This window comes from Artemia franciscana, chromosome 18, assembly GCF_032884065.1.
Source record: "Artemia franciscana chromosome 18, ASM3288406v1, whole genome shotgun sequence".
NCBI classification, from domain to species: domain Eukaryota; kingdom Metazoa; phylum Arthropoda; class Branchiopoda; order Anostraca; family Artemiidae; genus Artemia; species Artemia franciscana.
The window spans coordinates 29,502,707-29,516,548 of NC_088880.1; the positions used below are offsets into that span (position 1 = coordinate 29,502,707).

Here is a 13,842-nt window from a genome sequence, read left to right on the forward strand (position 1 = left end):
CATAAATTAATAATGAAATAAAAACCAGCTTCTGTAATAGAGCGCTAATAAACAACCAAGACACGATTGCGTACGAACATAAAATATATTTTTTTTAATTTACTAAGGATTAAAATTTACACTTTTAGTTAATTTCACAGTAAACAGCAAGTAATCAAATAGATTAAAACACAAAATCAACACTTAAAATACATAGAACAAACTCATACAACTAAGCTGTGACTTTTTCACTACAAGATAAATTACAGTTTGCAGTAAAACGTTTCTCACATATAAAAATCATATTCAATCAATTTTTAAAACGTATGAATTCTAAATGGAGCTAAAGGTAAATCTTCCTTATATTTATTATATTCAAAAGATTTAACTCCAAAATAATATTGATCATGATAAGCTTGAGTAGATTTTGGAAGGAATGTTTTCTCGTCGTTAACACGTTCGAAAGGTTGTTCTATAGTATAAGTTCTTTGATGAATAGATACTTGAGATGTTTTTTCTCCAGTATGAGTTCTTCGATGATTATTTAAATCAGAACTAGAAGTAAAACACTTTTTACGTATACCACATTTGCAAGGTCTTCCACCAATATGAGTTCTTTGATGTTTATTTAAATCGGAACTTGAAGTAAAACGTTTCTTACATACATCACACTCGAAAGGTTTTTCTCAAGTATGAGTTCTTCGATGAGCTGATAGGGAACATTTATGGTTGAATCTTTTCTCACACATATCGCATTCAAAAGGCTTTTCTCCAGTATGAGTTCTTTGATGATCAGAGAGGGTGGAATTTTGCCTGAAAGTTTTCTCACATATGGCATATTGGTAAGGTTTTTCTTCAATATGAGTAATTAGATGTTTAGATAAATTGGAATTACAAGTAAAGCGTTTTTTACATATGTAACATTCGAAAGGTTTTTCTCCGGTATGAGTTCTTTGATGACCTGATAGGACAGATTTCTGTCTGAATATTCTCTCACATATATCGCATTTGAAAGGTTTTTCTCCAGTATGAGTTTTATGATGTAAGTTTAAAGAGGAACTTGAAGTAAAATGTTTCTTACATACCCCACACTCGAAAGGTTTTTCTCCAGTATGAGTTCTTTGATGAGCTGATAGGGTGAATTTGACTCTGAAAGTTTTCCCACATATTTCGCATTTGAAAGGTTTTTCTCCAGTATGAGTTCTTTGATGAGCTGATAGGACAGATTTCTGTCTGAATATTCTCTCACATATATCGCATTTGAAAGGTTTTTCTCCAGTATGAGTTTTTTGATGTAAGTTTAAAGAGGAACTTGAAGTAAAATGTTTCTTACATACCCCACACTCGAAAGGTTTTTCTCCAGTATGAATTCTTTGATGAGCTGATAGGGTGAATTTGACTCTGAAAGTTTTCCCACATATTTCGCATTTGAAAGGTTTTTCTCCAGTATGAGTTTTTTGATGTAAGTTTAAAGAGGAACTTGAAGTAAAATGTTTCTTACATACCCCACACTCGAAAGGTTTTTCTCCAGTATGAGTTCTTTGATGAGCTGATAGGGTGAATTTGACTCTGAAAGTTTTCCCACATATTTCGCATTTGAAAGGTTTTTCTCCAGTATGAGTTTTTTGATGTAAGTTTAAAGAGGAACTTGAAGTAAAATGTTTCTTACATACCCCACACTCGAAAGGTTTTTCTCCAGTATGAGTTCTTCGATGAGCTGATAGGGTGAATTTGACTCTGAATGTTTTCCCACATATTTCGCATTCGAAAGGTTTTTTTCCAGTATGAGTCTTCCGATGATCAGATAGGGTAGATTTTTGGCCGAATGTTTTCTCACATACGTCACACTTGAAAGATTTTTCTTCATTATGAATATCCTTATGTTTCGCTACATTATCTTCAGCAAATACACTTATGTTAATTCGGATATCACGTTGACAATTAAGATTCGTTTCTGTTTTTTGACATATTCTTGTCAGACCAGGCATGCTAGATGTTCCACATTCCACATAATTCTGCTTAACATTGTTATCATAGATCGCTGCAAAAGAGAAAAATTAATCATCCCACTTTTAACATTTTTTCCTTTACACAATAATATAAATAATTTTTAATGATTCTTCAGTATTTAATTAGTTTATAACTGCAAATTTGGAAACGTTTTTCTGATTCCTCTACGAATTCATTATTTCTCTGATACTAAAAAAAAGCCGAACCATATTTTGTAATTATTCTTAACGCTGAAGTTTAACTTTTAGTTTTAACTTTTCAAGAATAATTTGTCAAGCACAAAACCGATTCAAATTTAAACTCTTTAGGTTATTTAATAACCTAATTATTCAAATTTAATGATTCCATATCCAATTATTCAAATTTAAACTCTTTCTGCTTAAGAGTGGGTTCGTCTTTTAGGCATTTCTATATACTATTCATGGACAATCACAACTCTCTACTTTTATCAATAAACACAGTCTATTCACATGGAATAATTACCGTATATCAACTTGAATAATTTCTGATAATCTTAGGATACACTATGTAAATCTTAGAAGTAAATTTAGTAATGTTAAATTAGTGAATGTTATTAAATGTTAAATTAGATGTAACTCTTAGAATACACGAATCATGCCTTTGCCCCAGTCAATATTCGACTCCAGGATAGGATGGCCAGAATGAGGTTTACAATCTGCAGATATACTAGAAGAAATTGCAAAAACATTGGCTTCATGTTCCATTAACGGTATCAGATTGATAACATATTGAGAGCACTATTATAAAATAAACATAGCAAAGGCAAGGGAGAATACGGATTTAATTGGGGAAGTAAATTCTTCTAGGATTAAATTATTCTGATGATTTATGTATTCTAGTTGAGAATGTTATCAGAATGAATGAAGTTTTATAGGTTTACCGAGTTTAAGGTGCAAAAATTCTAATGAGGAAGAATAGATTATAAAATTGATATTGAGAAGACAAAGTCGCAAAGACAAGGAATTAGTGAAGGTGAAAAAGTGATGTTGGATAACGAGAAGATCAATCAAGCTGGCAGCTACACTTACCTATATACTATTATTTATAAAGACGGGGGTGCAGTGAAGATGTTAAAAGAAAAATAATCAAGGCCCGGGGTATTGTTTTACCGTTAAAAATAGTTGGGAAGATTAGAAAATAAATCTGGTTATCAAATTCTAATATTGAAAACTACAGTGATGGCAGAGGTTAGGAATGGTTGTGAAGCGTAGAAGCTTCAAAAAACGGAGGAGGATATTCTAGATGTTTCTAGTTTTTTATACTATATACTTAGTTTTTTATAGTTTTTTATACTTATACTAGATGTTTCTAGATATTCTAGAGGATTCGAGAATTTTTCCACAGCAAATCCAGCGAACGGATTCTTTTGGTTATCTTACTGATTGACCATATGTCAAACAGTAGGTTGAACGAAAAATTGGGTCAATGTCGCTATCTAAGGTTGCAATGAGAGAAATGTTGAGATGATTAGGACATGTTCTGCGAAAAAGGATGTTTGATTGCCCAAGGTTATCCTCGTCAGACAACCGTTTAGGGTCAAACAAAAAGCAGGTTGTCCCCAATTGGGGTTGGAAGATGTCGTTTGGAAATACTTTGGGGAAATGGGAACTTCTTGGGTTGGTGTAAAGAGAGGCTTTAGATATATTTAAATGGAAAAGCATGCGTAGCTGTTGGCCTCGTGTACCACAGTGAGTTGTTAATAGTAGTAGTATTAATATGACAAGATTTTAATACTGTATTAGCATTTGAAGAGGAATTATCTGCTCTTCAAAGAGCAGAACATTTTCGAAAGAACAGAAGAGTACCAAATAAAACTAAGTTTGCCATGTTGTTCATGGATTACATGGGGATACATAATCAAATATCCTAAATATGGAAACCATACGGGACTCTTATTAACGATGTATCTCTGTTCGATGGCAGCCATTTTACTTGGGCGCAATTAAAACATATCCTTCACGCCCCGTCATAATTTCATGGGAATCGTTGGATACAAATTCTCATTTTGGAAATGTAAATAAACAGAAGAATCTCAATTTATATAAAGCATACCTATGTCCCAATCGAGGTTCGAATGAGGTTTAAGATGGCGAAAATTAGATTTACAATCCGCCGATATGCAAGAGAAAATGAAAAAAAGATTGGCTTTGAATTTCAAGGACAATGTAGGATTAATAATAGCATAATGATATTAAGATATTATATCGTCATCGGAAGAGGCTTGTTCCATTTCTACAAGAGTAACATTAAAAATCACCTAAAAACACATATAGGGAAAATAAGTCTGCTATTTATACAACATTGTGAAGGTCACAAAGTTTTTTATATGGCAAACACATAAATGAGTTTAGGGTTTGAGAAAGATGATCAAATAAGAATGGATTTTCTTTTAAAATCCCCCATAAGGGTTGATCGTATTGAGTCAGTGATCACATAATATTAGGAAACAGAATATCCATGGAATTTTCCATTGAGGGGGGCTCTAAGAAGCAAAATCGGATTTGAACCCAAGTATATATATATATATATATATATATATATATATATATATATATATATATATATATATATATATATATATATATATATATATACATATATATATATATATAAAGTTATATATATATATAAGTTATATATATATATAAGTTATATATATAAGTTATATATATATATATATATATAAAAAGTTATATATATATAAGTTATAAGTTATATATATATATATATAAGTTATATATATAAGTTATATATATATATATATAAAATATGTATATATAATATATAACAATATATTATAATATAAGTATTTATAATATGTAAAAGTAAAAAAAAATATACCATCGTCCATATTACTATTTGGTTCCAATTTAAAAGGGCGGTAATCTGGTTCAGGCTTTGCACATGCGTCTCTAGAAAAATTCTTGTCTACGAGAACTTCCTCTTTACGCAATAAAGAAGAATTGGTACTTCCAAACAGACTCTTATCACCATTCAGTAGTGCGTCTTCAAGTTCTAAAGAATATTTAAGGCAAATTTAGTAAAGAAATTTCAAGCGATGATTTTATGAGGACAAAAAAGTCTTAAAAAGAAAACTTTCTAAAAAGTTCAAAAAGAGAAGACACACATATTTTGGGGGTAAGGATGGCTGATTTTTTTTTTCGTCATTGCACAATTGAACAGCTTATAGTAAATAACTAATAATATGCACCGAATCAACAAAGGGGTGATGAGGAAAAAAATTAAATGAAAATTAAAAATTAAATAATGAAAATTAATGATGAGGAAAGCTAGAAAACAAATATGCACCCAATCAATATCTATTTTTTCATAAAATTCCCAACGCACTGCAGAAGAAACTCTATTTGAAAATTCAAATCGAGCTCATATGCTTAAAATTAATGAAATTCGAAGGATTTAGGTCGTAACTAAACTACAACAAACAAATATTACATAAAAAGGGTTAGAACGCCCCCCTCTTCCTGACAGAGAATCTCTGATATTAAAAATTGAATACACTTTCTTATGAGTATAATCAGCAATTACCCTACCTTCAAACTTTCGGAAAAAGAGTAGACAAGCTTTGGAAAGGGATAACTGTTAATAACAGCAAGTTTTATAAAGGAGAGATGCGAAGTTAGGACCAAAGAATGCATATAAGAGACTCAGAGCAGAGGTTCCCCTCTAATTGGTGCCCTCTACAGGGGCAAATGCGAACTCTTAAACATTTATGCTTTTTTCAAAATCATTTCTGCAAGTTCTGCCTCTCCTCAATACCCCTCTGTTTATGTTAAATTTGGCTTCATTCTTTTCTAGAAGTATTTGACAATAAAAAAGTTACAAACATATTCTTTTTATTATCAATATTGTACTTAAAAAGGTTTGAAAAAAGTTATTATTTAAAGCAAGAAAACAAAAACAAGTCATTTAATTATTTTTCACTAAAACTAGTACATACTATTTTTTAATAATTAAAGAGAGAGATATAATTTTACCTGATAAAAAAGACAAGAAAAAAGAATCCATAGCAGAAGTTGGCCGCAACATGATCCACAATAAAAGTAATTTTAGTGCCTATTCCCTTCAGAAGAAGCGACAAAAAGTGACTAATCATGGGCATTCAGAACAGAGGCACAGGGACTGCAAAGGTTCTAGTCGCTGTATATTCCTTATATTGTGCCTCCATGAGTCCTCCAGTTCGACTGTGGATGAGGAGGTAAAACTCTAATATTTCATTCATTACTAATATATAATATAATATATAATATTATGATATTACTAATTTCATTCTAATATTACATTCACCATTACTAATTTCCAATAACAACTTGCTCTGCAATATGTTTTTACAATACATTTCTAGCTCACTGAAATAAGCAGTTACGAAATCGAATTTTAAAACGGTAAAAAAGTGACTTTAGTTACAATTTCAAAGAAAAAGTGACAAAAAGCGACAGGCTAAAATAAAAGTGACAAAGAGTAATTTTAGTGACTGCGGCTGACCCCTCCCAAAGTTTGGCTTACTATTTATATGTTGGAAAAAATTTCAAGTTTTCAATAACATACACCCTTTTGAAAATCAGAACACACATTGTATGCTTTGATTTAGTTTTACACCACCTTAAGTTTCCCTGAAAACTAAGCTAAATACCATTCCTAAGAATTTGTATCAATGCTAATTTCAAAAACTAGATGAACATACACCCTTTTGAATTAGTTCAATTGAACGAACAGAAGTAGCAATTGTAGTAGCTCTAAAAGTTTCAATTCAATACTCTCAGGCGTTCACGCCATATTGCCGAAACGTTTTATTAGTAACTAACATATGCATAACGCCTTTTGATTCAGTTTTAAAGCAATATAAACTTTCAATGAAGAGATATCATAAATAACAGACTGTGCCACATCTTTTCTCAATGTTAAAAGATAGTTTAAGCAAAACCAACACAAGTTTGCAATGAACTGCTCCTTCAAAGATCCGGTTAGGCACAAAAAGGTCCTTCCACACATATGAGCGGTAGACCTTTACATTCCAGTCAATTAACTTCAAGACCACCCACTGGAAATATATTTCAGTTTCTACCACATTTTCCCAAGGAGTTTGAACGTGGCACACAAATATACTAGAATACACATATAAAAAAGAACACCATCGGTATAAATCAGTTAATCATTTTTGTACCTGTCAATTCATCGAACTTTAACTACTATATTACTTTGAATACTTCTTAAAAAAAAAGACTTTTTCTTGGGTACGAATCTGGACTTTTCTTGTTTTTGTCATTGCACAATTGAACAGCTTATGGTAAATAACTATAATTAAAGCAAAAAATAATTCCTTCCAAAGCAAAACAAACAAATGTAAGGAGACAAATAAACACCGAATCAATATATATTTTTTGATATTTCGGTATTACACAACAGTTCAATGCAAAGGGGTGATGCAGAAATAGATTTTTGGAGCTACGCTGACAAAATGCAGCAAAAAATTCCCAACACACTGCAGCAGAAACTCAGTGTGAAAATACAAATCGCAAATTTCGTTTTGATTGTTCACGTGCAGTGAGCCAGAATCAAAACATGCATTAATGAAAAAACGTTCAGAAATTAAATAAAAAAACAAGGTCTTTTAACTGCAAGTAAGGAGCAACATTAAAATTTAAAACGAACAAAAATTATTCCGTATATGAAAGGGGTTGTCCGCTCCTAAACGCCTCGCTCTTTACGCTAACTTTGTTAATTGTTTTAAAAAGTAGAGTTGTGAGAAAGTGTCAAATATATACGGAATAACTTCCGTATATACGGAATAATTTTTTTAGTCGGAATAATTCTATTCGTTGTAAGTTTTAATGTCGCTCCATACTTGCAGTTAAAAAAACTTGTTTTTTTATTTAATTATTATAAGAGCTATGTTTTGAACTCTTGTAATAAAAAGGAAAACATCTTTAACAACTATTAGCCTTCGTAAAAAATTCTGGAGAGAATCTATAATTCTCTCCAGATTAGCCTTCATAAAAAATTCTAAGCGATTGAATTGTTAAACCTTTTTGAACTAGAAAATTCTGGAGAGAATCTATAACACAAATCCAATAAGATGTGCATCCATATTGACGGTAGTGGATGAAGGCTAGAAAATTCTTAAGATTTCACCATATGTTTAGCTAATTAATTCTTTGACGCTTGGAATCAATATCTATTTTTTTATATTTCGGTATTACACAACAGTTCAATGCAACACAGAAACTCAGTGTGAAAATACAAATCGAGCTCATATGCTTAAAATTCATGGAATTCGAATGATTTAGATCGTAACTTCACTACAACAAACTAATGTTGCAGAAGAAAGGCATGACCCCCCCCCCCAATTGGTGACAGAGAATCCCTACTATTAAACGTTGAATAGGTTTCATTAAGAGTTCAATCAGCATTTACCCTACCTCGAAACTTTCGAAAAGAGGATAAAGCAAGCTTAAGGGAGGTGTGACTGTTAATAACAGCAAGTTTTATAAAGGAGAGATGCGAAGTTAGGACCAAAGAATGCATATAAGAGACTCTAAGTAGAAGTGCTAGGCACACTCTTATTTATACTTTTTTCGCTATCATTTCTGCGAGCCCTGCCTCTCCTCAATACCCGTCTCTTTACGTTGAATTTGGCTTTGTTTTTTCCAAGAAGCATTTGGCAATAAAAAGAAAATCACAGTCATGGTTTTTTATTATCAGTATTATATTTAAAAATACTTGAAAACAAACTCATTATTTGAAGTAAGAAAACTGAAACAAGCCAACTATTTTTCACTAATACTAGTACATACTATTTTTTAATAATTAAAGAGACAGATATAATTCTACATGATAAGAGAAGCAAGAAAAAAGAATCCATAGCAAGGAGTCGGCCGCAACGAGATGCAAAACAAAAGTAATTTTAGTGCCTTTTCCATTTAGAAAAAATGAAGAAAATTTAATTTTTCGACAAGGTAGTGGATGACTGCTATATTACTTTGAATACTTCTTAAAAAAAAAGACTTTTTCTTGGGTACGAATCTGAACTTGCTCCAACAATTGAAAAATTATTCTTATTTCAATGATTTTCGACAAATTTCCAACAAAAGTGCTATAAAAGCATCACCATAAAATGTACATTTCAGTAAAACAAAACCTAAGAGTAGAAATAAATAAAAGCTAGAAAATTATATCAAAATTGTTGTCTTGGATAAAAACACTAAAACCAAAATGAAGTAGAAAGAAAATAGACCTACGTTGCCCGGGCAACGTGAAGTGTTACGGCAACCTTTTTCCAGCTTCGCCAACTAAAGTGTTGCGAGAGCAACGCTTTGGTTTTGTTTCTTTGCTATCGATCAGTAATCATATGATCAAAGGCTATTCCTCAGCGTTGAAAAAACAACAACAAAATAGTATCGAAAGAAGGGACTAAATTGACTTTGCAGCCAGTTGAACTTTATCCTTTTCAATCGTAGACATCGTGACGGATGAAAACTCGGAACAGTATCTTATATAATCTAGTTGGTATTATAAAAGCTATCCCTAACTTTTCCGGATCAAATTACCATAGATGACATTCTATTAATTATTTCGAAAATATCTCATTGTTTTACATTCTCGTTTGTGCTTGTTTCTTCACTATCGGTTAAATGATGAAGTTGTCAGCCTATCGAAATTTTGAAAGCGGTTTGTTCAAACTAGAACGCAATCAGTTATCACATGACCAAAGGCTATTCCTCAGCGTTGAAAAAACAACAACTACAAAATAATATCGAAAGAAAGGACTAAACTGACTTTGCAGCCAGTTGCACTTTATCATCGTGACGGATGAAAACTTCGAAAAATATCTTATATATTCTAGTTGGTATTATAAAGCTATCCGTAAATTTTCAGGATTAAAATACCATAGGTGACACTAATTATTACGAAACTACCTCATTGTTTTACGCTATCGTTTGTACCCGTTGCGTAAACACTTAATTCAGTCAGATTTAAAGAGATCGAATACAATGTGCACCAATTTGCACAAATTTCTAGCCCAAAGTGAACAGATGCTTACTTACAAGTTCCTCTCCCGTGATAGACACCAAGTTCACCCGAAACAAATAAATGGGTATACCAGCTAGCAAAATTTACAAACCCCCTCATCGCTGAAGATGATTGTAGCCAAACAGCCGATTATTACTTACAAGTTCCCACATGTCTTACCACTGGAACCAAATTGGTTTAACCATCAAATGCACCGAAAAAAAAATAATAGGTACACCAACTAGCAAAACTGGCAAACCCCTCATTGCCAAAGATGATTATGGGCTAACAGCCGTTTCTCGCCCAAAGTGAAGCGATTCTTACTTGTTAGTCCCTCTCCCGTGATAGGCATCAAGTTCACCGGAAACAAATAAACGGGTACACCAACTAGCATAGTTGTAAACCCCTCATCGCTGAAGTTGACTGTAGCCTAACAGCAGATTATTACTTACAAGTCCCCTACATGTCTTACCACTGGAACCAAATTGGTTTTACCATCAAATACACTGGAAACAAATAATAGATACACCAACTAGCAAAAGTTGCTAACCCATCATTGCCGAAGGTGATTATTACCTAACAGCCGACTATTGCTTACAATTCTTCTATATGTCTCATAATTTGTATCGGCCTAGATTTCGTTTCAGTGTGTACCTTACTACTGAAGTTGTTAACCCCTTGAAACTTTCAAACTGGTATACCTCATGAAGGAATTTTCATACCAAAAAATGGATGTTATATACTTTGATCAACTCATCAAGAGCTATCGATTATCGTCGAAAAAACATTCTATCTGTCTTAGTTCAAAAGTTGATTTTTTTTTTGCCGTAGGTCAACTTTCTAACGTCACCACTTAGAAATGAGCAAAGGAGAAGCTCCAATTTCTGTAGCAATTAGAGAACTTTTAAAGTTTATTAGGCACATCTGATACCATTTCTCTACCGCAATCCCAAGTCCAAAAAAGTGAATGATAAACTCAGCTGAAATCACGAACAGAAACGGGTAGAAATAATAGATGGCAGCACTTTCGGACCCGAGGGAAAATGCCACATTTTTGCTTCTGTAAATTTTTCTATTTATTACTCAAAAAAGATATGTTGGCTGTGGGGCCGGGTAACTGCCGCATATATTTAACACTTATAGATTTTAGTCCATCTTCAATTTGAAAGTGGTGCCTGCCGGCTTGCCTGCTAGAACGGAGCTTTCCACTCGAAAGCAGAAACATGGTTTGATGAAACAAAAGCTTGGCTGCACAACTTCAGATACTCCCTCTGACATAGGCTACATAACTCCACTTCACTTCACACACCATAGGCTCTGGCTCGTGGACAAGCAAAAACCATCCTTTTTGGCCCCAGGCAAGAGTTCTGCGGAGCTTTCCAAAATGTAATGTCATATTCATCAATCCGGCCTGAGGTCCACACTTTCCGTAAAAACCGCACAGGTTAGAACCTTACCAGTTTCCAGGAATAAACTGAGATCGGCGGCATAGGAAAAAAAACAGAAGAAAACGGGACAAAACCAAAGTGTTGCTCTCGCAACACAAAAATCAGCAAAAACTGCATAAAGAGAACAAAGCTTTAAACATAAACAGTCTTTTAAGTAGATGAATTTAACAACTAAAATTCAGGCATAACAAATGTTATTTAGATAACTTCGAAGACCACACTGCCTTTCCATGACGAAAGTAAAACAGTTCAAAATAGGGATGAAACCTTTTTATTGACAGTGAACAGATATAAAATTTAACTGGATATTTCGAACACATATACAGTGTTCATCATCAGCAGTAAAACTGTATCTGTTCACTGTCAATAAAAAGGTTTCATCCCTATTTTGAACTGTTTTATTTTAAAGTGTTATTTATGTTTGTATTAACAGTAAAAAAGTCAATCTAGAAAAACAAACATCTGTTTTAGTAATTTCGAGAAAGAGCTTGAAACATTGGTATGACTTTTCTCTTATTTCTCATGCACTACAAGGGCATAAGAACATCGACTATGACTGTTTAAAAGTTCATTTGAACACTTTTAAATGCACATATACTTCTTATAATTCCTCTATAAGACACCATTCATAATTATAATCACTTTATGGGTTAATGATGGTATGGACAAGAAAGTGGGGAGCTTGTGAAGTTTATCTATAACCTTTCATTAGACTTTTAAATGCCGTCTAGAGCCCTAACTCTCCAAGCAGCTTCAGTAGGCTACAATTGAATGATCTTTACCAAAAAGTTTCAAATCAGATTCAATGGAACATTTTTTGGGAAAAAATCGGATGAAGAGCATGAAACCTAATGAGTTTTCTTTCTCTTATTTTTCAAATGCTAAGGATACAGGAAAAAATACAGCAAATCATTGAAATGGATGATTAGAACCATGATTACCGGGAATTCAACCCTCCCAACTCCCCAAGCTTTTTGAACCTCCCTCCCAAGCTTTTTGAACTAGAAAATTCTGGAGAGAATCTATAACACAAATCCAATAAGATGTGTATCCATATTGACGGTAGTGGATGAAGGCTAGAAAATTCTTAAAATTTCACCATATATTTAGCTAATGAATTCTTTGACGCTTAGAATCAATAAGCTAATCAATTTTTTGGTATTTCGGTATTAGACAACAGTTCAATGCAAAGGGGTGATGCAGAAAGATTTTTGCAGCTACGCTGACAAAATGCAGCAAAAAATTCCCAACACACTACAACAGAAACTCAGTGTGAAAATACAAATCGAGCTCATATGCTTAAAATTCATGGAATTCGAATGATTTAGATCGTAACTTCACTACACAAACTAATGTTACAGAAGAAAGGCATGACCCCCCCCCCCTACTTCGTGACAGAAAAGTTGCAAAAGTTGCAAACCCCTCATTGCCGAAGATGATTATGGGCTAACAGCCGTTTCTCGCCCAAAGTGAACCGATTCTTACTTATTAGTCCCTCTCCCGTGATAGGCATCAAGTTCACTGGAAACATATAAATGGGTACACAAACTAGAATAGTTGCAAACCCCTCATCGCTGAAGTTGACTGTAGCCTAACAGCAGATTATTCTCTACTATTGAACGTTGAATAGGTTTCATTAAGAGTTCAATCAGCATTCACCCTACCTTGAAACTTTCGAAAAGAGGATAAAGCAAGCTTAAGGGAGGTGTGACTGTTAATAGCAGCAAGTTTTATAAAGGAGAGATACGAAGTTAGGACCAAAGGATGCATATAAGAGACTCCAAGTAGATGTGCTAGGCACACTCTTATTTATATTTTTTTCGCTATCATTTCTGCGAGCCCTGACCCTCCTCAATACCTGTCTCTTTACGTTGAATTTGGCTTTGTTTTTTCCAAGAAGCATTTGACAATAAAAAGAAAAATCACAGTCATGGTTTTTTTATTATCAGTATTATATTTAAAAATACTTGAAAACAAACTCATTATTTGAAGTAAGAAAACTGAAACAAGCCATTTAACTATTATTCACTAATACTAGTACATACTATTTTTTAATAATTAAAGAGACAGATATAATTCTACATGATAAGAGAAGCAAGAAAAAAGAATAAATAGCAAGGAGTCGGCCGCAACAAGATGCAAAACAAAAGTAATTTTAGTGCCTTTTCCATTTAGAAAAAATGAAGAAAATTAAATTTTTCGACAAGGTAGTGGATGACTGCTATATTACTTTGAATACTTCTTTAAAAAAAAAAAGACTTTTCTTGGGTACGAATCTGAACTTGCTCCAACAATTGAAAAATTATTCTTATTTCAATGATTTTCGACAAATTTCCAACAAAAGTGCTATAAAAGC

The 13,842-nt window shown here is 32.8% G+C and overlaps 1 protein-coding gene across 4 annotated transcripts in view; it reads right to left on the reverse strand.

The window, feature by feature from the left end:
• LOC136038849 (zinc finger protein OZF-like) overlaps window positions 1-13,842 on the reverse strand; it is a 135,525-nt gene that overhangs the window by 95,555 nt on the left and 26,128 nt on the right. The window contains exons 4-5 of one of the 4 annotated variants that reach the window (XR_010620327.1): window positions 4,852-5,025; window positions 587-2,020 (exon numbers count right to left, since the gene is read on the reverse strand). Coding sequence is in view for 3 of the 4 variants with exons in the window: in XM_065722291.1 (XP_065578363.1) it covers window positions 666-2,020; window positions 4,852-5,025 (1,529 nt within the window). In the remaining variant the exon portion in view is untranslated. Of the gene's footprint in view, window positions 1-78; window positions 2,021-4,851; window positions 5,026-6,005; window positions 6,213-13,842 lie in introns of those variants that run through there. The other 3 variants (XM_065722291.1, XM_065722293.1, XM_065722292.1) reach the window with 3 other exon arrangements.